Here is a 24,717-nt window from a genome sequence, read left to right as displayed (position 1 = left end):
AGTGCAGGCCTACAGTCCCAGTGCTGCGGAGATGGGGGCAGGAAGATCAGGAGTTTAAGATCATCTTCAGCTACTTAGCAAGTTCAAGGTCAGCCTGGGTTCTGTAAGACCCTGTCTCAAAAAAGTCCAAAATTACTACTACAAAGGAAGAGGAGGAGAAGGAGGAAGGGGAGAGAAGGGGGGAGGAGGGGGGAGGGGGAGGAGGAAGAGTGGGAGGAGAGGCAAAGGAAAGAGCAGATTGTTTTCCCCATGTGTGTATGTCAGAAGTACACATTTCATTGGTGGGAGGTGTTTCTGGAAGGTGTGAGCTGGGACAGGGAAAAGACCACAGGTAAAGCACCAAAGTTCAGGTCATTGTTTTCCAAAGGCTTTTCGAACCGTGAGGTGATTTGGCTTCTTACACTGACAGATTAGAGAAGACCTCAGATCTAAACCATCTGCCGAGCATGCTGACATTTCCTATTTTCAAAAAGTGATCTTACAACTTATTTCTGATCCATTACTGGGTTCTGTAGTTTGAGAAACACTGTGACATGATCGTGATCATGGAGGAATCTCTTTCCCTCCCCGAGCTTTAGTTGTCCCAGCTATGAAAGCACCATGCTGCCCAGCCAGCCTCATGCTGTCCCCGGTCAATGCTGGGAGCACCGACCGAGCCTGTACTATTTGGAAGGTACCCAGCCAAGTACACTGGGAGTCAGAGGTCTGAAAGAACAGGTCCTGCCCCAAAGAAGCCACTGAGGACCCCAGAGAAGGGTGGGAGGGGTAGACACTGCTCCTCCCTGAAGCTCCAGTGTGATGGGAAGACAGAGAGTAGTAACTGGTGTTGATCTTTCTGTTTGCACCCAGCAGCCTTCCGGACAGCGAGGGAGAAGACCCCAGGTACTGCCTCGGGACTAGCCTGGGAGTGGGTAGGAATGCTAAGTATGAATTCAAGGTTATTCAACCACATAGACTCAGAGGTATGAGCTAAGCCACGTAGCCTCAATGAGGGCAAAACTTCGTTTTGGGGAAGTGCAAAAAACTTAGAATTGGCAGTGTTTTGAGTCCATCCAAAGGGATATAGCTCTTAAACAGGTATCAGTCATCTGTGGTATTAAAATATCGTGGTGCTTGTCACTGACGTCAATAAAGCAGTTTCTTACAGAAAAAATATTTAGCTGGGGATGTAGCTCAGTTGGTAGAGTACTAGCCTAGCATGCACAGAACCCTCAGTTTAACCTCCAGTGCCACATGAACTAGGCATGGTTTTGCACACCTGTAATTCCAGTGTAATCCCAGTGTTCAGGAAGTAGAGGCAAGATGGTCAGAAGTTTAAGAGCCTCTTCATCTACATATGGAGTTCCAGCGTGGGCTACATGAGACCCTATCTCAAAAAAGAAATGTCATGTTGAGTAAAGTCAGAAAGTAAATGAGAGGTTCCCAGAGGCTGGAGGAAGACAGAGGAGAGATACTGACTACTAATGTATACGAGGTTTCTTTTGGGTGCCCATGTTCTGAAATTAGTAGTGATGGCTTATAACCTTGTGAATAAACTAAAAACCACCGAGTTGTTTTAAAACTGTGGCAGGAGCCAGGCCTGGTGGTACATGCCCATAATCCCAGCATTTGGGAGGTAAAGGCAGGAGGATCACGAGTTCAAGGCCAGCCTGGGACAGTTGAGACCCCGCCTTAAAAAATAAATATGCCAGGAACAATAATTAGAAAAATATATTTTGAAAGACTCCAGGGATATGGGGGAGGGAGAGAGAGAGAGAGAGAGAGAGAGAGAGAGAGAGAGAGAGAGACCGAGAAGTAATAGAGGTAGGCATCCCTCAGGTCAGATTGGAAATTCAGTCTTATTACTTTATGCTCAGTGCAAGTCCAAAAATTCTGAGACAGATTAATGACACAAACCTCACAACCTTCTCTCCTCTCCTCCCCTTCCCCGAGGACACAGGAGAGACTCAAAGCCATGTGGAATCAGGCCTGGGAGGGTCTCACCTGTATAATTCACCCACTAACTAAGGCTTCAACCTCCAGCACCAAAGAGTAGGACAGAACTTCCCACTACTTTCTCTGCCCTTTCTGCCACCTAGTCCCCAGTGATGACAGACCCAGCCTCTCAAGCCATAGTGATTGTATGTCTTGAGCCAAAACCCAAATAGGGCACGTGACAAGTGTGGATGTGTGAGAACCAAATAATAGAAAATTTGGCAGTGGGGTTTGTTCATGATTGGTCAGAGCCACAGGCACCACAGTTGGTATATCCTCCCTGGCCAGTCCCCCAGGTTGCAGGACTGTCTTCTGATGGGCCACGTGGGGCTAATCCATGCCTGGAACCTTTCTTGGCTCCCTGTCTGTAGGTAGCCATCCAGATGGGACAGATGCTGTTGGCTGTCCTTCCCAGCCTGGCTGTGCAGAGCTTTATGCCCAGCTGCGTATAGGCCAGTCTTGAGACCTCAGCCTGCTTATTTGAACCCAGATTTGAGGCTGAGCCTGGAGTGGCCATATGGTGGGCCTCCTACTCCTCTGATCTGGGAAATTTCCCCCCGACATGGGGCCTCCCTCCATTCTCCCACTTAAGTGAATCAGGCCCTGGGTCTCCTCAACATGCTCACATGGTCAGGCAACAAAGCTCCCCCAGCTGACTGCACGGAGAACCTCACGTGCCTGGCTATGCCTGGGTCTCTGGGATTGTGGAGGCATGAGTTGGGATTTGAGGGAGCAAAAATCTCCATAGAGGGCCCAGTCCATCAGGGGAGACCTGACCTGTGTCTTTCCTTCCCCACAGCAGCCCAGAGCGGGAGGCAGCAGCTGACTCAGATTTCAGGTACCTGGACTGGGAGTTCATGCCCCAGGGACAGGCTCTCTCAAAGGGCTCTGGGAGCTGTGGAGCCATTGTGACCTGGGGAGCTGCCACATCTCTGTACATCATGTGTGTTCCTTCTCACCAGCTCAGGGGGTTAGGGGAGTAGGAAGGAAAGGCTGTGGAAACTACAGAGCACTAAATGTGATTTCCTTGGCTCAGCTTGTGTAAAAATGTCCTGTGTAGAGAGACCAGCCACTGCTGAGGGAGTAGGGAAATTGGGCTAAGGAATTGCTTGGTTTGGTCATATGTGGGACTGCTCCCTTGTTCAGGGTCCAGATGGGGTTGGGGAAGGCTAGAGGAGGGAGGCTCAAGATTCTATTGCACAGTCAGCAGAGGCCTGACTTCGACTTTCTAAGGCCTAGAGATGGGCCCTGGGAGACAGGTGGGCCTGAGACCTTAGCATGATCCTTTGAGGTCAGATGCAGGCCAGGGCTGGAGAGATGGTGTATGGAGCCTCCTAGTCCTCTGATCTGAAAGAGGTCTTTCTAAGCCACATGACCTTTTCCTTGTTCTTAAATGAGCCCAGTCCTGGGTCTCCTCACACACCCATATAGTTAGGCAATGAGGTTCTCCAGACTGATGGTACTCGGAACCTCATATGTTGCTACAGACTGGGTCCCTGGGATTACAGAGGCACACAGTGGGGTTGAAGGGAGCTAGAAATCTTCACAGAAGATATAGTCCATCAGACAGAACTTGACTTGTATACCCATTACTCACCACAGATTTCTGTCACCTGCCTCAGCACACCCACCCTCTTGGCCCAGTCCAAGTCATTGGCCTGACAACCATTCTGAAAAAGAACCCCATGGAAAGGTCCCCATCCTCACTGTCCCTGTTTATTACAGGAGCAGAGGCCCTGTGGCCTATGCGTCGCAGAAACCATGGCTGCTAAATGCCACCGTGGAGGAGAACATCACCTTCGAGAGTCCCTTCAACAAGCAGCGGTAACAGCCCTTGGAGGGAGGGAGTAGGGAGGGGAGCTGCCCCAACCTCCAGGTTCCCCAGCCACTCTCCCCTCATGACTCATAACTACTTGGGCATCCTGGAGTCCAGTAAGCACCACCTGGCCCATATGGAAAAGATCTAGTTGTGCCTGGGTTTGGTGAGAGGAAGGAGAGCATCCCACAACCTCAACTAGAGCAGGCTGGAGGGCTGCTGAGCTTGGTGTGGGTCTCCCTTCTTGCCATTCCCCATTGGGCTCAGGTCCAACCCCACCCCCTTGCTGACAGTCACAGCCAGCATCCACTGAGCATTTAACAGTTCCCTGGTGAGGGCGTCAGGTTCTTCGTACATGTATGTTCTTCTTCCTAACTCTCACAACCGTACTATTATGCCCATTTTACAGATGAGGAAAGTAAGACTCTGAAGGCTAGGCCAGGGTAAATGACAGAAATGGGTGTCAGATCCAAAGCTGCCTAAGGACATGTGTCACCATGACACTGAACTCTCCATGGATCCTGGCTGGCATCTGCCCAGGCTAAGGGCTGGCCAGGAAAGGATGAGAAGAGCAGGCTAGGCAAATATTTGACCACCCATCATCCTCACCACCTCTAAACAACTAGCAGTGGTTTTCCCAGATGGTGCCCCCAAATGGGCTCCGGCTGCAGCATTTCCCACTGCTCAGGGACCATGGGACCCCTTCTTGTCCCCCATTCAGCCTATTTGCCTCCATGTAATTTCATCCTTCAAATATTTAACTTGCCCCAGGGCTGTGCAAATGCTGACCTTGGCTCTTTCCAGCTCTCGTGATGTTTGCTTGCAGCAGGCAGGAAGCCCATTAAAACCATCACTCATCGGCACCCAGCAACCTAGAAACTAATGACTGTGTCAGCTGACCCCTCTCCCCACTCTCCAGGTACAAGATGGTCATTGAAGCCTGCTCCCTGCAGCCAGATATTGACATCCTGCCTCATGGAGATCAGACCCAGATTGGGGAACGGGTTAGTGGCAGCCTCCCCTGCTCCCCACCCTGCTTCCCCATGCCCTGAGATCCTCAGAGACAGTAGGTAACAGAATAGGACAAGAGAAAGAGCCAAACGTCTGCCAGTGGTGGGAGCCAGTGTAAACTGGTGATGACATGTGTTGTGTGACTTTTCCTGGGGAGACATCCAGAAAGGTCTATTTATCCAAGTAGGCACTGACAGCAACGGACCAGAGAAATGATTCTACCCAGGTGATCCAGTGAGTTTATTAAGGTTAATTACAGGACCCTGGATGACTGTGTCACCTAGCATCATGGTGATTCACTAACGCTGTATCCCAGCAGCTCCCTGCACAACTTATGGCAGCTTGACCAGTTGGAGTATACTCTCCCCAGCAATTGTTACTGTTTATATAACCTTGGGCAGGGGCCTTGTGGGTTTGATTTACTGAGCCTTGTGAGTTTTATTTACTTCCTGAGTATTGTAAGGTTCTGAGTCTTGTAAGTCTCTCTCCTCCATCAAGGAGAGCGTGGTTTGATTTGGAGAAAATAGCTTCACATCATCCTAGCTGCTGGGAGAGGTTACCCTCCCGAGCTGGAGATGACTGCATGTCCTCACTGTGCACTGTGAGAGCCCACATAGGCCTAGGGCTGTTTTGTTCATGTTCCTCCTCCACATTGGACCCCTGCTCTATAAGCCTACGCCAGTAGGACTCTCTCCTGCTTCTTCCTTGTGTGATTTAAATGCCTGCTTCCTCCGGCCTGGTTTGTACCCATTGGCAGATGGTCCTTAACACCTACATGAGGAGTCTTCAAAGACCTGAGGATTGTGCTCCACTTATAAATGAGTTCAGTTCTCTTCAAGACGAGGAGGGGGCTGAGAAGAGGGCAGAGCCAGGCCTCCATCCCAAAGAGCTCACAGTCCATTGGAGAGCCAGGACAGTCTTCCCCGAAGGGCTAAGGGCATAATCTGTTCCTTTCCTTTGGTGACAGGGCATCAACCTGTCTGGTGGTCAGCGCCAGCGAATCAGTGTGGCCCGAGCCCTCTACCAGCACACCAATGTCGTCTTCTTGGTGAGAGTCCCAGATGGTGTCTCCCTTGGGCCCTCACATCTGACTATTTGCCTGGCTCCCTAAACATTCATCATGGTCATCATCACCATCATCATCACCATCACCACCAGTGGCCTCCCTTACTGGGAGCAAACCTCTCCTGCCAGAGATACTATCCTTTATCTTATTCATAGGCAAACCAAAGCAGGCTGATGACCCACTGTGCACTTCCCGCTGAGTCTTTTGGTAGCCATGAGGCAAGGCAAGCTGTGGTTAGAGACTGCCTCTCTCCACAACACATGCAGCCTAACAATGTGAACACATGGGATCCATGCTGTCACTTCTCAGCTTGTGCTTAGAGTAGACATTGCTAATTGATTACCTCATTATTTCCCAGGGAGTGCAGCTTGGCCTCAGAATCCTTAGTATAGCACAGTGATTTCTGAGAAATCACTAGCCATCAAACATGAGATTAAAATGTATTATATGCCCTGAACTTCATGCTGAGCTCTGGGTCAGGTGCCTTGGTTGATAGCGAAGAATCTTAACACCCAGTCTTTGGCCTTGAAGAGTTAAAGATTTGATTAGGTTTGATTAGGGAGAGAGAACTCACATACATGTAGAAGACACAGACAGTTCAGAGTCAAGCTGTGTGGCCCAGACCATGGGACAGTTTTGAGGCATGATCAGTGAGAGCTTCCTGGAGGAAAGCCTCAAAAAGAGAGAGTCAACAAGCAAAAGGAAAACAGGGCCCTCTAGACAGGGAGTTGGAGTGAGGAGCTCCAGATCTCTGATCCTGGCTTTATTCTGATTCTTTCGTGTCTCACCAGGAGTGCTTCACATATTAAGGTCACTGGTCTTTAGCACCTAACACATGCTCCGCACTTTGTGAAGTTCTAGGTCATACATGGTCCCACCTAAAAGTTACACTACTCTGCAAGACAAGAGTACAGTGGCTCATTTCTTCCATTTAACTTTCATTGCCTCCTCTGTAACAGGTACGGGCAAGGGGTGTCAGATCTTGAAGGCCTTGTAGTTAAGAGCATACAGATGACCAGATTTGGCTTTACGCAGGGTGTCCTGAAACCAGATGAGGGGAGGGTAGGAGTGGGTTAGGGAAGGACCCAGAAGGACTAGGGCTTGGGCGAGTGGTGGGTGAGTAGGGGTTCACTTCACAGAAGGCAGAACAGCACACCAAGCACAGGGAACAGCTCAGAAGAGGCTGGAGGGGCAAGCTCCTTGGTGACCTGGAATGCAAGGAGCATGGGACAGACAGGTGAGAAGTCAGGCCGTAAAGGAAGACCCAGCAAGCTGGAGAGGGACTGGGGTACCATGCTGAGGAGTTTGGGCTTCATAAGAGATGGGGAGTTGCTGAAGGTTCAGGAGACAGGAAGTGAAGTGGTTCACTCTTTGGAAGTTGGTACCTGACAGCAAGCCCATTTTCAGGTGAGATTGTAACCCCAGAGAAGTTAGGGGGTCCAAGGTCACACAGACAACCAGAGTCAGTCCCTGGATCAGCACTGAAGTAACTCTGGAAGGGCTTCTGCGTATGGCCTCTGCTTCCTCACACTTGCTCTGCTTTGTCCCCTCTAAGGATGACCCTTTCTCAGCCCTGGATGTCCATCTGAGTGACCACTTGATGCAGGCCGGCATCCTTGAGCTGCTTCGGGATGACAAGAGAACAGTGGTCCTGGTGACCCACAAGCTACAGTACCTGCCTCATGCAGACTGGGTGAGGAACCTCTCCATGGCTATGAAGAGCCATGGAAGGCTGGGAATGTGTCTGTGTGCGTGCGTGCGTGCGTGCGTGCGTGCCTGCCTGCCTGCCTATCTGTCTGTCTGTCTGTATTTCTGTCAGGCCTCTTCAGAGGAGCCACTCATGTGTCCCCATAGCCATGGCTGAAGGCCACAAAGCATAGGAAGCCCCCCCAGTGGCTCTGTGTGGGCTGGGAGACACTTTAGACCAGAGGCTTAGTGTCACCTGGACCTGCAGATGCTCCCCACCCTGGCCTGGCCATCTGTAGGCACACTCCACTCCAGCACCAGACAGTCTCAGAAGTAGACATTCAGACCTCGCCTCGGGAAGCTACTGTTCCTATGGGAGAGCTGACTCCTCTCCCTCTGGCCTTCAGAGGTGGGTGGAGTGGAGCTTTGATGAGACGGAGAAAGTTGGAAGGAAAGATGGCAGCAGTCCTGCAGATGCCAGTGCTCTCCCAGAATGCACTGCTATGAACCCCACTCTAACTAGACTCCCCTCTTCTTCAATAGGTAGAAAATAGTTACTTTCCAATTCATTGGAAGGAAATTCATTTTTAAGATAAAGATAATGGGCCTTTTTAAACCTACTCCTATATAAAAACAGCCATAATTTGAAACTTTCTCTGAGCTTCAGGCTTGACCCAAATGGGCCTGCTAATTGATTTCTCTCAAAATAATTTTCCTTCCAAGTGGAATGAGACTCTCCTAGCTATGAAAAGGGGGGAAAAAGAAAAGGAAAAGAATTCAGTTTTTTTAAAGCTATTAAAACATGTGAAACAGATTCAGAAAGCAAGGTAGTCATAGTTCAGACCAGTCCTAAATCTGAGAAGGCAGACAGGGAGGTGCTTGGTTCTTTGAGGTACCTGTGAACAGGACCCCAGCATGGGATGGGTATCTGCTAATGGGGGACTCTATATGATGGGGTCATTTGGTGTGTCAAAGTTTGCTGGATTCCAAAAAGACAGAGCCACACCAACTTAGATCAACGAGTACTTATCACATATTGGCGGAACCTACCAGAACCACCATCATGAGCAGCTCAGGGTAGCATGCAATTGACCTGCTCCATTTGTGGAAGCTGCTGCTGGTAAGGTTCTGTGAGTTACCTGCCACCCTAGCCAGAGTACACTCAGGCTCTGCAAAGCCACCGAGAATGGTATTGGTAAAGTGGGCTCCCATGACTGCCTAGGGCAGTGGATGAAGGCAGCCATCCCCAGAGGGTGAATGTAACACCTGCATCTCAGACTCCTCCCAGCCAGCCAAGCCCACTTTGTGTTTGCCTTGGCAGATCATTGCTATGAAGGACGGCACCATCCAGAGGGAGGGTACACTCAAGGACTTCCAGAGGTCTGAGTGCCAGCTCTTTGAGCACTGGAAGACCCTCATGAACCGACAGGACCAGGAGCTGGAGAAGGTGGGTGCATAGGTGGGGGGAGTCAGGTAGCAGCTACTGGATGGAACATTCTACTAGACCTGAACTCAGAGGCCCTAGGAAGTCCTCAAAGGACAGATGTGGGCTTGAGCTTGCTCCTACCAGGGCAGAGCCAGCACCTATGCAAGGACCCAGGACAGAACTGGGTGCATGCTTCCCTCATCCTGAGATGCTCAGATACCATTTAGTTGTAAGGCTTCAGAAAAAAAAGCTTAAACTGGCTGAGCAGAGGAAAAAATGGAAGGTTAGGGTTTACTGGTTCACAAAACCAAAAAATCCCGGGAGAGTCATGGATACATTTGTTGCTGGATCCAGATGGTCAAACAATGCCATCAGGAAGTTTTTGCTCTACATCTCTTGGCTCTGCTCTACTCACACTGGCCCCATTCTCACAGTAGCAGTGCCGTGTCAGCAGCCCGGGCTTCCCTTCTGCAACCAGAGAGTGCATCTCACAGTTCAGCAGAATCCTGTCATTGGTCCAATTTGGTCATGTACTCCCCCTGAGCAGATCATCATAGCCAGGATGGTGGGATGTGAGGATTAGCCAGTCCATGGTCATGTGCCCACCTGAGGTGCTTGCATCATGGAGATTAAGAATGAGGGCAAGCTGGCTGTGATGGCACACGTTTGTAATCTCAGCACGGAGGAGGCTGAGGGAGGAGGATGCTGAGTTCAAGGTTAGCCTGCACTAACTAGACTTTCCCTCAAAAGAGAAAGAGGAGCGGGGAAGTCAGGAGGAAGAGTCTTCCACTGGAAAACTGGAATTCTGTAGGGTGATAAAGGGAAGGAATAAATCCTGACAAGATGAACTTGTGTCCACATGTGCCCTTCCTCAGGTAGGAACAACCTGTAAGCTAGTCATCAGGAGAGTTGCTCTCCAACCTCCATTTTCCCATAGGCAAACCTGAAGATACTATCTGGGGTCCATGTGTCTTTCAGGAGACAGTCATGGAGAGAAAAGCATCAGAGCCATCTCAGGGCCTGCCCCGAGCCATGTCCTCAAGAAATGGCCTTCTGCTAGATGAGGAAGAGGAGGAAGGTATGACACACAGGCCTGGGGTCAAGTTAACACCCATGATGTATTCCTTACTTGTTTCTATGGCAAAATACCTGACAAGAATCAACTTAAGGGAGGAAGGGTTTATTCTGGTTTGATGTTCAAGAGGAAGTCCATCGTGGTGGGAAGGTGTGATGACAGGAGCACGAAGCTGCTGGTCACATTGTGTCCCCAGTCTGGAAGCAAAGCATGGGGAATGCCTGGCTTGTTTTTCCTCTTTTACTCAGTCCACAACCGCAGCCCAAGGAATGGCGCCTACAGTGGGTAGGTCTTCCCACCTCAGTTGACCTAATCTAGATAAGGCTTTCCCACAGGCTGATCTCCTAGGTGATTCTAGATCCCATCAAGTTGACAATATTAACCATCACACATGGAGATACTAAGATCTGGGGTTCTAGGCATGGTGGGGTAGTGTGGCTTGATTAAGCCTCTTCCTTTTGTACACCTCTGTTCTCTCATCTCATAAGTGGGCATAAGATGCCCCCGGTTCGCCTTCAGAGGTTGTGATCTGTGAATCGGGGTGGGTTCATGTGGTCTGCAGAGGAGGCAGCTGAGAGCGAGGATGAGGACAACTTATCTTCGGTGCTACACCAGAGAGCCAAGATCCCTTGGCGAGCCTGCACCAAGTACCTGTCCTCTGCTGGCATCCTGCTCCTGTCCATGCTGGTCTTCTCCCAGCTGCTCAAGCACATGGTCTTGGTGGCTATTGACTACTGGCTGGCCAAGTGGACTGACAGTGCCCTGGTCCCGACCCCTGCTGCGAGGAACTGTTCCCTCAACCAGGTGTGGCCACAGCACCACAGCAGGGCTGGTAGAGGGGAGGAGGGAGGGCCAAGCCCATGTGCCTCCCAGGACCCCCTCATTCTCCCACCCAGGACCCCCACATTCTCTCTCCCACCCAGGAATGCACCCTGGACCAGACCGTTTACGCCATGGTGTTCACCGTACTCTGCAGTCTGGGCATCGTGCTGTGCCTCATCACCTCTGTCACCATGGAGTGGACGGGGCTGAAGGTGGCCAAAAGGCTGCATCGCAGTCTGCTCAATCGCATCATCCTGGCCCCCATGAGGTACCTCAGGCCCAGCTATGCTACAGCGGGGCACTGTGCTCTGAGCCTCAGATCCCCATCTATAAAATGGGCGCGGAAGACCTGTGTCACAGGCTTCGGGGAATGACTTCAGGCCATGTGTGTAGATGCAGGAAGTGTGTAGAGGAATTGGCATTCACTCATCAATTCACATGGTTTGATGGTCACATCATCTTCCAGTGTGAGCATCTACAGGCTTTGGGTAAAGGACAGTTCCCTTCCTCTAGACAGTGCCATTTGTCCCTCTCTGCCCGCACATTCCGATTCTTCCTGTCCCCCTCCTTCTGCCAGCCTGCAGCTTCTGGCATCAGGAGCAGGGTTAGCTGTTCTAATCGCCTGTAATAGGAGTGAGAGAACCCTGAAAGTGCCAGATGTCAAAGAGATTGAACATCAGGCCGATTGACTGGCCAAGTTAGGCCACATAGACAAACTGGTTACCTGGCCTCAAGGCTGCCGGGCCTGTGCGACCTGCCTGCACTCACTCTTCAGCTTCCCTGGCTCTCTGTGGTCCATGGACATGGCGGCCTCATTGGCTTGCCCTCTGTCTACGACCAATTGAAGTTCAGAAGTTCTCTGGTTGGGTTGGGCCAACTCCAGGTCATAGCTAGAGTGCTGACAGCCTGCATAGCTTCTCACAGTCAGCCAGCTGACAGGGTGACCTCAGGGTCCTAGTCTCCTGGCAGGTTGTAGGACTCTGTGTCCTGAGAGAACAGCTGTCAAGTGAGTCAGGCTGAGGAGCATCTGGGGAGGGTGTCAGTGGTCACAATGAGCCTAGGAGTCAGGGGGGCTAAGCAGAAGTCAACATCCCTTTGGGTTGCTGTAGAAATTCTCAGGGACACATTCAGATATCTGCAGACCACAAAGGCAACTGCTTCCAGGAATCCAAACCCACAGATGGCTCCAGAGACACTTAAATTGAATAGTTACCGGATTCTTAAGCAGAGAGTAACTCAATACTGAATGACTGCTTGCCTCTTAGGTTCTTTGAGACCACACCCCTGGGGAGTATCCTGAACAGATTCTCATCCGACTGTAACACCATCGACCAGGTACTAACTGCCTGACTGTGCTATGTTTTACCCAGGCCCTGGGAGCTTTTCCTCTTAGATTTGGCATCAAAGCCCTGTGGAAGGAGCCCAGTGTCCCTCATCTGACTGCAGTGCTGTCTCGGGACCTGGGGTCTCCTCTGGGACCTTTATAAGACTGAAAGAAACTATAGTTTTTTTGGCTTCTATCAAAGACTCTACTGACTCATTCAAGAAAGTTCTGCCATATTCTGAACCAAAGTGATTGATTGTGTGGAGAATATTCACCTAGACTCAGCCTGTCTCCTTTACTGGCTTATTGCATAGATAGTGAGGGAACAGAGTCCTGAGTCCCACCCTCAGGAAGCTTACAGGGTAGCTGGACAGATACACTGTGAGCCTGCAGCAACGTGAAAGACAAAGATGGTGGCCCTAAGCCTCTGAACACAATCTAATGCCAGCATGTACCCAGCTGTCTCTCCTTCACCTCCTCAGCACATCCCATCCACTCTGGAGTGCCTGAGCCGATCCACCCTGCTCTGCGTCTCCGCCTTGACTGTCATCTCCTATGTCACACCTGTGTTCCTCGTGGCCCTCTTGCCCCTCGCCGTCGTGTGCTACTTCATCCAGAAGTACTTCCGGGTGGCATCCAGGTGACGTCAGCATTTGCCAGCTTGGCGGGTGGAGGTGGGGGGCAGGGGCAGGGGGTCCTTTGCAATGTGGTACACTTGCCAAAATCATCTTCATAAAAGTGATAGAGTCATGGTCTCTAAAAAATGAAAAGAGAAATAACCAAGGGAAATGGAGGAAGCATCCACGTTCTGCTACCCTGACATGCCTGTTTGCCAGCACACACTCTGCAGTTCTTATCTGAATTATTTCCTTGGGAGATGTGGTCAGGAATGGAGTTGCTAGTCAGGGTCTATGAATGTTTATACCCTTTATTTATGTTATCAGAATGCTTCCTATAAGGACTGTATGATTCCAGGAGCCAGGCTGGTCTCTGAGGGAGGGCACCAGATGGCACCTGACAGGAGAGTGTGATGAGCCACACACTTCCCAGCCCAATATGGCTGGAAACCTTGCCCAGCTATTCACATGGAGCCTATTTGCCCTTGTAAGACTGGAAGCCGCGGCGCCTCTTTCCTACTAGAAATTGTCTAAGAATATTCTCTAGGGAATTCTTCCTCAGAGTAATTCTGTTAAACTCACTGATTCAAAAAATTAGAATGAAAACTTAAAAGACCTCATAGGTCACTATTTCCCAATTTGCCAATTACAACCATAAGTGGGTCATGAAATCAATATTATGGATCACAACCAGCATTTTTAAACGGGATAGAACAGAAATTGGGAGTGGTTTGGAGCTCAGGGGTAGAGTGTTTGCCTAGCATACTCTAGGCCCTGAATTTCATCCCAGAACCATCAAAAATTTAGATGCATATATACACATATATGTTTGTATATACATATGTATGTATGCATGTTGATTTACAACAGACTGTACTCATTCAGTGACAGCTCTGTGGAATCTCTGTTAGGGGCATGTGAGTGTGTGGACTTGGGATCTAAAATGATTTTTCACTTCAAGTAGTGATCAGAAAAGTTAAGCACTTTTCCCAAGTGCACATAATTGGTGAAATGAGTCAAAATACTGGTCAACAATAACTATTAAATTTAGATGTGTTTTTTATCTTAGTCACGTGCCCATCAGAATCAACATCCGTATGAATGGCCTTTTGTGTGAGTGTTCCAATCTCCAGGCACTCTCGAAGAACATTCTGCATTGATATTAACAAAATGACACTATGCTGTACTTCACACTTCAGTGTTTTCACACACTGTGGTACAAGCTGTTCTGCAAAGTTCATTTCTTCTGCCAGAGAAGACGTGTTTCTCCTCACTGCTCTGGTAGCTGGCCCTGGGGACGGTGTCTAGGAAAGCTGCTTTCTGTGTCCCAACTGATCTGCCTGTCATCCATGGGCTACCCTGCACAGCTGTAGGGAGCAGGCAGCCGCTTGTTGTCATGGAGACCTCTAGCCTCCCCTCTCCACCCAGGATCTATTATAGGTCCTGACAGGGGATGGCCCAAGGCCTGTTGTGATTCTTAGGAAAGAAGAAACTGAGCACTTGGAGTTGGGCCTTTCCATCAATTGGCCAGCTGGCCTACATTCAGAGTGCCCACCTATAAGGGGGATTGGCAGCCCTGTCCCCTCATCTCAGTGCCAGCTGTGAAGTGGACATTTCCAGAATGACAAGACTCAGGCCTAGTGGGCTCTGATGAAGAATTTTACATAAACAAGCTTGTTCAGTGCCCTCAATAGAATGATGGAAAGGTCCCATTGTCCCGCCTCTCAGTAAGTGGGAAACTGAGGCCCAATGAGATGAAGTTACTTGTATCTGGTGGGCTAGAGCTGGATTCATGCCAAGGCTGAGCCCAAGCTGCCTTCCTAACCATCTTGTTCTGTCCCCTCCACACAGAGACCTGCAGCAGCTAGATGACACCACCCAGCTCCCATTGCTCTCACACTTTGCTGAAACTGTGGAAGGCCTCACCACCATCCGGGCCTTCAGGTAGGAGCTCAGAGTCGCCCCCCAGCATAGGAGTAGAACGGTGGGGGCGGCTCAAGATCATAGGTCATGAGATTCAATTTAATGGACCCCTCTCAGAAAGACATATCTGTCTAAACCACACGTAGGCCCCAAGGCCTAGGGAATGTCCACCAGCAGGGACAGGCCAGGTGGGCTCTGGATGCGAAATCCCAGTCCTGTAGACAAGCTCAGTTTTCTCAACTAAAGCAGGACATGAAACGAAGGCAGGCTGGGGCAAATCTGTCAACACTGCAAAGGCCGACAGATTCACAAGGCCAACACTGAGGCCTTCTGTAGGCCAGGACAGACCATGTGACCACTGTTCTGCTAGGCATGGGAGCCTGGAAGAGAGGCAGGAGGGGAAGGCGCTACAGAGGAGTCATGAGAGATAGGACTCAAACAGTGGGTTAAGAATTCACCTGGCCAGAGGAATTTTCGGATTATTGAGTATCCCTGACACTTCTCACCACCCTGCCTGGCAGTGTTAGGTGGATCTCCTTGAGCCTCTGGCTTTCTGCCAGCTAGGTCAGAGACCCCTGACCCACATAGTTGGGCTCTAGTCACCAAGCTTCATGCAGAGAGTGACAACAGGCTATTTTTAGAATGGCAGGACTACATGGGTCTGACAATAACCATATGACAGCAAGTCCCGTGTCCAAGAGTAACCCTAGGGCTCAAGGACCAGCTGAGGGCTCAGCATCTCCTCCCCTACCCTAAAGTCCAAGGTCAATCTTGGGAGAGAAGGTCAGGCACCTGGCATAGTCCATGGCCTGTGCTCACTCCTGGGGCCTGGAGGCCAGTGGGAATTTACCTCTCAGATGTCATCTGAGGAAAGCAGAACAGACCTCTCCCTGGGCCCCTCTCTAAGTCCCTTGCCCTTCACAAGCCTGGGCTTCTCCACACAGAGGCCCTGAGGCCTTAGCACAGGGCTCCAGACTCAGCTCCCAGCTGCCCTTTCTTCTCAAACCTGAATGTCCCCAGGTCGCTCCATCCCCTGAGGCCTAGCCTCTGCTCCAGGTTTGACAATGGGTATTCAGAGGCCTTTGGACTGGGCCTTGGACATGCAGACTGTGACTTTCCTAAGTAGGCCAGACTTCTTGTGAACAGATTCCAGCAGCCTGTCACTCAGCCTCAGACCAAGCCCTGGGCGTGGCCAAGCCTGTGGTCAGCCAGAGGAGATCTGCCTGGCCTTCTACAACCTGCTCTGACACAATGAATTTCAATAGAAGACTTTTTAATCACTCCTATATGTGTCGAATTTGCTGGCTTTGGCTTAGCAGTCTACCCTGAAGGGAGCTAACTAGCAATTATTGATTCTACACTTATGGAGTGCCAAGTGCTAAATGTATGTGAGTTACACTTCATCCTCACAATAGCCACATGACATAAGTGTGAGTTTAAAACCCAGGCTGGTCTGCCCTGGACGGTGGTGTCAAGATGGCTTTTCATTGGTTCTTTTGTTCATTGTCAAACAAATGCTCCTAGGATCTGGCACATACCTGCAAAGTGTAAAGGAGGTAACTGAGGAGCCAGGCAGTCAGAGGGGAGGCAGGTCTATGCACAATGCTGCAGGGGAAACAGGACAAGGACATGAGGGTGGGACAGAAACACTATTTTCCATAGTGCCCTGTACTGGACTCAGTGTGCCCCAGAGGCCTTCAGCCCATGTTGCAACTACCACTGTCCCCGTTTTGCTCACAAGGAAACCATCTTGATCCTGACATGCTAAGGATGCCCCAGCCTGGGTTTACACTGCTCTGGAGCGCTCTCCCAGCCCTCAGACACACTGTCACACACGTATGACTCTCCTGTCATACATGCAGATCTTCAAGCCTACACACACTCAGCCTCAGCCTCCTCTCATGTACTCATGTGCTCACACATGCATATCAACATGCACTTATTCACACAACTTAGACCTGTCACCCACCCACACATAGCCCTCACACCACAGAGATGCACTTTACTATCCCCATATGTCCTCTGCCCAGAAATAATCCAAGTCAAGCAAACAGCTTCAGGAGTAAGAAACAGAAGCCCAGCAAGCCATGGGGGTCCCTCGGAGCCCCCAAGTTAGGGCTTTCCCAATTTGGTGTCAAGATGGAATTTCATTGGTTCCTTTGTTCCTCATTAAAGAAATGCTCCTGCACCACTTTGGGGCCTGGCCCTGTGCTAGCAAGGTCTGAAGGAGTTGGCTTGGGGGGCCCAGGAACTTAGAAAGAAGAGGCAGCTGTGATGCAGGGGAAACAGGACAAGGACATGAGAATGGAACAGAAACCCCCAGAGATCCTTGTCTAGAGAGAGGTCCTGCCTACCTGAGGGCCAGGCTAGCAGGATCCACTCACTTGGTGCACTGATGTGTTCGTGCCAGGTGCTAGAACGGAGCAGACATGAGCTCTGTCATGCATTTTCCAGTCTGGTGAATGAGGTGGATCATAAACAGCTAGAGACTGAACGTCCAAGCAGATGTTAAGCTAACAGGCTGCAGAGGTAGAGAATGAAGGCAGGAGGGTCCTGCTGGGGGTAAGACAGGGCCAAGAAAGGTCCCTCTGAGGAGAGAGCAGTTAAAGTGAGGTCTGAAATTTGAAGGGGGGCCAAATTGTAAAGAGCAAGAAAGAAAGCATTCAAGCACTGGGAAGAGTGTGAGCGAAGGCCCTGGCTGGGGAAGACTTTGTAGTGTCATTGTCATGAACTCTGAAGAGCCTGGGGTGACTGCAGCAAGTGAGTGGAAGGGGGTGAGGTTGGCAGGAGTCCACATGGCAAAGAGGGGGACAGTTTTTCTATATGCCATGCCACATTGTTGTCCTCAGCGGAGACAACAATGTGATTTAGAAAGGTGATGCTGGCCGCCCTATACAGCATGGTCTTCAGAGAAATAGCAGGGCACCTGTTAGGGAGCTGGTGTATTCCAGTAAGTCAGAAGCAGGAGAGGTGATCAGAGACAGGACTGTACTGGAGGTCACCTAAGAGATGGCATGTCTGGGGGCTCTGCAATAGGGGGAGTGCCAACTTTATTCCCTCAGAATCTACTTATTCTCCAGGTACGAGGCCCGGTTCCAGCAGAAGCTCCTGGAATACACAGACTCCAACAACATTGCCTCCCTCTTCCTCACAGCGGCCAACAGATGGCTGGAAGTTCGCATGGCAAGTGCCGGCTGCCCCACCCAAGGGCCTGGGACAGGGGTTCTGGTAGGAGTGTGGAACTGGAACAAGACCACATGTGGATGAAGAAAAGAGGATTGGGTAGCAGATAATGGGAACCCAGAGCCTTCCTGCTATCCAGCCCTGGAGGTTCTCCATGCCTGACATGCATCCTTATCCCATGTCACTGCCTGGGGGCTGGGTATCCATCCCAGGGGTGTGCCAGGAGCAAGGACAGTGGTAGTGTTCAGAATGTAGACATCAGGAATGATGGGGTTGGGACTGAGGATATAGCTGAGTGGGTAGAAGGCTTCCCTAGAATGCACAAAGCTCTGGGTTCCATTCCCATTCCACATAGAATTGGGCTTGGTGGCACAATCCTCTAGTTCTAATACTCTGGAGGTAGAGGCAGGATAAGAAGTTCAAGGTAATCCTCAGCTGCATAGAGTTCAAGGCAGGCCTGGACTACATAAGACCCTGTCTCAGAAAAAAAATAAAACAATAGAGGTGACATGTATCTTCAGTGGATCACATGTTACTCACAGGTTGTGGGCATACTGCGCTAGCTGGTGAGGCACTCCTGTGCAGGGAGTGGGATGCATAACCTTAGAGTACCCATTAGCCCCTGAGCTGCATGTTTTGCTGGTTACCTGTGTGTCTGACGTGCGAATGTGGGGCTGTCTGAGCAGCTCTCAGTCGCAGCGGTGAAACAGGATGGGGCCACTGTGGCTCTCGCCCACAGCAGCCCAGGCCAGCTGTGTTCCCTCCTCAGGAGTACATCGGAGCATGTGTGGTGCTCATAGCAGCCGCCACCTCCATCTCCAACTCCCTACACAAGGAGCTCTCTGCCGGCTTGGTGGGCCTGGGCCTCACCTACGCCCTGATGGTGAGTGGCAGTGGGCTGGGGCAGGGAGAGGCCAAAGACCAGTTCTCAGGCATCCAGGCACCTTCCTCAAGTGAGATATGAAAGATATGGGCAGCCCCACCTAGGCCTCACTACATGGATAGGAAGGCTAGCTGGCAGGAACAAGAGCACAGGCCCTCAACAGGTCGTGGGTGAGGAGATACCGTCGTAACCCTCCCCATGGCTAGGGAGCCACCTGCACAGGCAGTCAGTGGGCAGCAAAAGGCTGCCAGGGGCTTCTGGTCCTCAGGGTAAGGAGAGCCATCCTGGCGGCCAGGAGCAGAACTGTGATGGCCCAGCAGCTATGACTGGCTGGCCCCCACAGGTCTCCAACTACCTCAATTGGATGGTAAGGAATCTGGCGGACATGGAGATCCAGCTGGGGGCTGTGAAGCGCATCCACTCACTCCTGAAAACCGAGGCAGAGAACTATGAGGGGCTGCTAGGTGAGAGTGCCTGGGGGGACGCCTGGGGTGAGTGGGCCTTCTGGATGCTAGCAGTGGCCCATGCCTGGTGACTGACCCCAAGCCTGGCCCCCAGCACCATCGCTGATCCCCAGTAACTGGCCAGACCAGGGGAAGATCCAGATTCAGAACCTGAGTGTGCGCTACGACAGCTCCCTGAAGCCCGTGCTGAAGCACGTCAATGCCCTCATCTCCCCTGGACAGAAGGTCAGCTGGGTGGGAGCCCATGGGGTAGGGGACACAGTCACCTGGGAACCTCTTGCTGCCCTGAGTCTCCACCCACCAGGACTCCCTTGGTTGACAGGGCTTTGTCAGGACTCTTTTCATCAAATGATCCAGAGCGCTCCCTAGTGCCCCACCCCTGAGCTTCAGATCAGGGGTCTCAGGCAGAGGGGAGGTTGTGCTGGCTGCTGGGAGGGAGCTGCTGTCCAGCCCTCTGACCCCTCTCGCCACATCCCTGCTCACTCAGCCTGTCTCTCTGACATGCCCATCTTCTGCCTCTTTGTCACTCGATCCCTCTCTCTGGCATGGTCTTACCATCTCTGACCTTGGGGGATACCTCTATCCCTGCCTGTCTCTCCCTTACTTGTCCTGTGTCACTATCTCGATCTCTGTACCAGTCCCTTATGGTAATTTCTCTTAGGATCCAAGGACCAGTAAGCAATAAGATCAGGCATGGCCCCACTTAAGGGGGGGGCACACAGTCATACGGCACTCAACCACCCCTTGCCATGCACAGGCACACCAGAGCCTTCACACTCCAGCAGCACCAACTAGGATGTTTGTCTCCTTTGCAGACCTACGCCAAGGCCCAGGCAGGAGACCATTTACAGCTGTACTTTATTTACTCTTGGATCCCTGGGAGAGTCCCCTCTGGACCCAGCATAGGAAACAAGCCCAAACCCATGGTCTAGCTTTACCAAAGAGAAACTGGTCAGAAGACCAGAACAAGGGATGCTGTGAACTTCCATACCCCAGGACCACGCCGGTATACGTGTCTCTCTTCTTGCAGATTGGGATCTGTGGCCGAACGGGCAGCGGGAAATCCTCCTTCTCTCTCGCCTTTTTCCGCATGGTGGACATGTTCGAAGGTGTGTTGGGCACTGCATGTGTACCTACGCCCACCTCAGTCCTGGCTTTGGGTCAGGTATCACAGGACCCCCACCATCATTGCCTTTCCTCATCCTCGCCAGAACTCATGTCCGGGCAGCTCCCATCCCCAGCATCACCCCCATCCCTGGTAGCACTCCATCTGTGACATCATCTTCATGCAGGGTGCATCATCATCGATGGCATTGACATCGCCAAGCTGCCATTGCACACACTGCGCTCACGCCTGTCCATCATCCTACAGGACCCTGTCCTCTTCAGCGGCACAATCCGGTGAGCCCTTGCACTGTTTCTGGCCCAGCCCAGGCCATTTTTGCTCTCTGAGTCTGCAGCACAAAAGTGGGGGAGGGGAGCCAGGGTCTTCAGAGGACGGTCACCTTCATGGCCCTCTTCATTAGGCCTAAGCGGGCATTTGTGGAACCTACACCCAGTCCTCCCCAGTGCCTCACTCACTACCATCTCTGTTTCCCCCCCAGAACTGGTTCTCACCCCCTGCCCTTTCAAAAGTCCCGCCCTGGGGGAACGAGGCAGAACGCTCCTTCCTAAGAGTTCTCCATGTCTCCCTCCAGATTCAACCTGGACCCAGAGAAGAAGTGCTCAGACAGCACGCTGTGGGAGGCCCTGGAGATTGCCCAGCTGAAGCTGGTGGTGAAGGCACTCCCGGGAGGCCTGGGTAACTACTTTTGGCACAGATGGGCTTGGGAGGGAAACTTTGTACTCATGGCTAAGATGAGCCCTGAGTTTGAAGCCCTAAGACTTGCTGGACCCTAGAGACCATGCAGTCCTACCTTTCATGATACAGGGGTTCACAGAGGTCAGGCAACAGTTCACACAGTTCACCTGGCTCAGGGTCTGGCTCCTCCTGCAAGGCACAGGGAACATTCAGAGTCCCTGGGAGACAGAGATTGCAGTGGTGTCTTCAGCCCTGCCCCATCCACCTGCCCTGGGGAGGAGAGGGCACGGTGGGAAATCATAGACGTAGGACATGTATCAAGCCTGTTGGGAAGTCTCTGCTCCGGTCTAGGATCTGTCAGAGCTGTGGTGTGGGTCTGAGCAAGCTTTGACCTCAATGGATCATCCATCCATCCAAGGCTGGTCCCCAGGACTGCCCAGACCCCAGCAGTACAACACTGCCAGGAGGTGCCCTTCACGTGGCATCTGTACAAAATGCCAGCCATGTTGTATAGATGGATCATCTCTGCACACACACTGACACAGCCACACACATGCCCCTATGCACACACTCCCCTACAACCCACAGGCTGTTGGGGATGTTCCACTCACAGCCAGGACTAACTCAGCCCTGCCTCCTCCCGGGGCTGCTTTTAGATGCCATCATCACGGAAGGTGGGGAGAATTTCAGCCAGGGCCAGAGGCAGCTGTTCTGCCTGGCTCGGGCCTTTGTGAGGAAGACCAGTATCTTCATCATGGATGAGGCCACTGCTTCTATCGACATGGCTACGGTTGGTCTTGGGACGGCATGTTGGGGACCATTTGGCGCAAAGCATTCCTGAGATTCGAACTGCCATTGACACAAAGGGCTATGTACGGTAAAGGCAAAGGATCGGAGACTCTGATTTCATATAGCCTTAGGAACATTCACACACAGGCATACACACAAGCTGCCCACAGACCCACATAGACTTCATGCTGTCACCCTCCCCCACACTCACACGTGGATACTCAGCTCATATATATACAAGAGTCAAGCTCCAAGCAATTTAAGTCTATCCCCAAGTGCTGGGAACCTGGTCAGTCTTTTGGGATCTAGGGCCCAAGAGAAGATGGCATGGAGCTAGGATGGGGGTCAGATGAGAGCTGGGCCACATACATGGGCCCCATGTCCCTAGAGCTATGCCAGACCCCATCCACTGAGCCACCAGCTGCCGCCTCCACCCGACAGGAAAACATCCTCCAGAAGGTGGTCATGACGGCATTCGCGGACCGCACTGTGGTCACCATTGCGGTAAGGGACTATTGACAGGGTCAGGGGGGTCACCAAGAAAGAGAGCTGACGTACTGGGACTGTCACCAGTGGACTGATCTCTGTAATCAAGAAAAGATACTGGGGTACTCAGGGCAAGAATTCTGGAGAGCTGGCAGGGGCCAGAGCAGGATGTGGGGTGCTTAGGGGATTTGCATCTCCACCTCCTTCAGATCTCCCTTCTTTGTCCTGGTTCCAAGGACCAACCCTCCCCCAAAGTCCTGTGAACTAGGCTGGGGATTGCCTCTCCTAGGAAGTTGGAGTCTAGGAAAGAGGTCTTTAAGTCTTGAAGCCTTGGGGGTGAGGGTAGAGCTAGGCTTGGTGGAGAAGGGAAGGGTGGAGAGCTTGGATCACGGTCACCTCAGACAGGGACAGTTACCTCAGAAAGAGGAAGGACATAGTTGGGCTGAGGGTATTGTTCAGTTCATAAGAGCACTTGCCTAGCATGTGTGAAGCCTTAGGTTCAATCCCTAATACCGTATAAACCAGTTGTGGTGGTATATACTTGGGAGGTAAACGTAAGGATCAGAAGTTCAAGGTCATCCTTGACTACATAGTGAGTTCCAGACCAGCCTGGGCTACACAAGACCTTGTCTCAAAAGAGGCGTGGAAGAGGAGTGTGAGAGGGAAACAGGCCATGGTAGCCATGAATTTCCTCCTCCATAAGGAAGAGAAATGCCTTCCACTGCTGGCTTCACCCCTGCCCCATCCCTGCCCCACCCATACTAACCAGCCCCTCCTGCCCACCCAGCATCGTGTGCACACCATCCTAAGCGCAGATTTGGTGATGGTCCTGAAGCGGGGTGCCATCCTGGAGTTCGACAAGCCGGAGAAGTTGCTCAGCCAGAAGGACAGCATCTTCGCCTCCTTTGTCAGAGCAGACAAGTGACCTGCCAGCACCGAAGTGCCATCCCACATCCCACCTTGCCCCATCCTTGCTCGCCTGAGTTTTCTAACTATAAATCACTTGTAAATAAAGAAATCAATTCTTTCCTACTGGAGGTCCAGGCTCTGTGAAAAGGGCTATGGAGCCCTGTGGTGCAGGGAGCCTTTGGCACCAGGCAGACTTGAAGATATCATGTGAACACAGGGAGATACTTGTTTCTGATTTATGTCAAGCAGCCCTAGCTGCCATAACAAAGTACCACAGACTGGGTGGCTTAAAGAGCAAAAACTCAGCCAGGTGTGGTGCTGTACTAATTATCCCAGCACTCAGAGGCAGAGGCGGGTGGATCTCTGAGATCCAGGCCAGCCTGGTCTACATAGTTAGTTCCACCTTAGCTGCGGCTACAGGGAGACCCTGACTCAAAAAGACTGAAAACTGGGGGCGGGCGGGGGCAGTAAAAATTCATTTCCCTAGTCCTGGAGGCTAAGGGACAAAATCAGTGTGTTGGCAGCTTTGTTTTCTCGTGAGCTCTCTCCTCTCTCTCTTTCTCTCTCTCTCTCTCTCTCCTCTTTTTCCTCTCTCTCCTCTCTCCCCTCTCTCTCCTCTCTCTCTCTTTCTCTCTCTCTCTCCTCTCTCTCCTCTCCCCCTTTCCCCTCTTTTAGATACCAGTCATATTGGATTAGTCCCTGCCCATGACCACACTGAATCATATTTGACGGTGAAATTCAATCCACAGCAAGGGTGTTAGCATTTCAGTGGTGACCCCATCAGGGAAGATAACAGATCTCCATCCAGGTTGGCTTCCTTCCTGTTCAATCTCATTCTCAGGTTCTAATTGTGGGATCTGGCACTGGGGATCACCCCAGTAACAGGAAGTCTAGGTGGCTCAGACAAGAACTTGAATTCATTGTGGTATGTGACCCAAAGACCAGGAGGTCTGTTACTTCAAACTTGGGTGACTCCAGGTTTCTGACAGGGTGGTATCTCCATATCTGGGTCCCATTCTCTCTCTGTATGGGTCTCTCCCTCCCCTTGTGGGCTGTTGGCCAGTGAGCACAATGGAAAAGACTTTCCAGGGAGTCAGATTCAGTGATACAGCTCCGTTTATTCAGTGGGGATCAGGGAAAATATAGTGTGGAGGCAGCAGCCAAAGCTTCAGCTGATAGGTGCTCACAGTGTGCTTTATTTACATGTGGTAGGGGGAGCCTATCATCCGGCTATAGGGCAATGCCTAATTATCATATAGAAAAAACCTGGGGGCAGTTTTATTGCCGGTAACTATGCCAAAGGTCATGTTCCAAATAAGGTCAGGCATCCATGCTTAGAGGCATGTTCCTGGTAAGTCAGGCAGAGAACTGGAGGCCCCTGCTAAGAAAGGAGTTGACCTTAACAGCAGGGTTCCCCAACATCTCTCTCTCTCTCTCTCTCTCTCTCTCTCTCTCTCTCTCT

General features: G+C 51.4%; 1 protein-coding gene across 4 annotated transcripts in view; it reads left to right on the top strand.

Annotated features, from left to right (window-relative positions):
• Positions 1-23,343, top strand: part of Abcc8 (ATP binding cassette subfamily C member 8) — a 73,927-nt gene extending 50,584 nt beyond the window's left edge. The window contains exons 17-39 of one of the 4 annotated variants that reach the window (XM_008833386.2): positions 853-882; positions 2,777-2,812; positions 3,700-3,798; positions 4,710-4,794; positions 5,769-5,849; positions 7,423-7,560; positions 8,875-9,000; positions 9,958-10,057; positions 10,617-10,858; positions 10,978-11,144; positions 12,142-12,211; positions 12,683-12,840; positions 14,669-14,761; positions 17,821-17,923; positions 18,693-18,806; positions 19,150-19,270; positions 19,365-19,495; positions 20,301-20,379; positions 20,563-20,671; positions 20,968-21,071; positions 21,728-21,861; positions 22,302-22,364; positions 23,134-23,343. In XM_008833386.2, the coding sequence (XP_008831608.1) occupies positions 853-882; positions 2,777-2,812; positions 3,700-3,798; positions 4,710-4,794; positions 5,769-5,849; positions 7,423-7,560; positions 8,875-9,000; positions 9,958-10,057; positions 10,617-10,858; positions 10,978-11,144; positions 12,142-12,211; positions 12,683-12,840; positions 14,669-14,761; positions 17,821-17,923; positions 18,693-18,806; positions 19,150-19,270; positions 19,365-19,495; positions 20,301-20,379; positions 20,563-20,671; positions 20,968-21,071; positions 21,728-21,861; positions 22,302-22,364; positions 23,134-23,271 (2,521 nt within the window). In that variant the 3' untranslated portion in view covers positions 23,272-23,343. Of the gene's footprint in view, positions 1-849; positions 883-2,773; positions 2,813-3,699; positions 3,799-4,709; positions 4,795-5,768; positions 5,850-7,422; positions 7,561-8,874; positions 9,001-9,957; positions 10,058-10,616; positions 10,859-10,977; positions 11,145-12,141; positions 12,212-12,682; positions 12,841-14,668; positions 14,762-17,820; positions 17,924-18,692; positions 18,807-19,149; positions 19,271-19,364; positions 19,496-20,300; positions 20,380-20,562; positions 20,672-20,967; positions 21,072-21,727; positions 21,862-22,301; positions 22,365-23,133 lie in introns of all 4 variants that reach the window. The other 3 variants (XM_008833384.2, XM_008833385.2, XM_008833383.2) reach the window with 3 other exon arrangements.
• Positions 23,344-24,717: the final 1,374 nt, after the last annotated feature.

Source organism: Nannospalax galili, unplaced genomic scaffold (assembly GCF_000622305.1).
Source record: "Nannospalax galili isolate Female #2095 unplaced genomic scaffold, S.galili_v1.0 scaffold1857, whole genome shotgun sequence".
NCBI lineage: Eukaryota > Metazoa > Chordata > Mammalia > Rodentia > Spalacidae > Nannospalax > Nannospalax galili.
The sequence above is the reverse complement of the archived record's forward strand: the minus strand, read 5'-3'. Positions and strand labels throughout refer to the sequence as shown.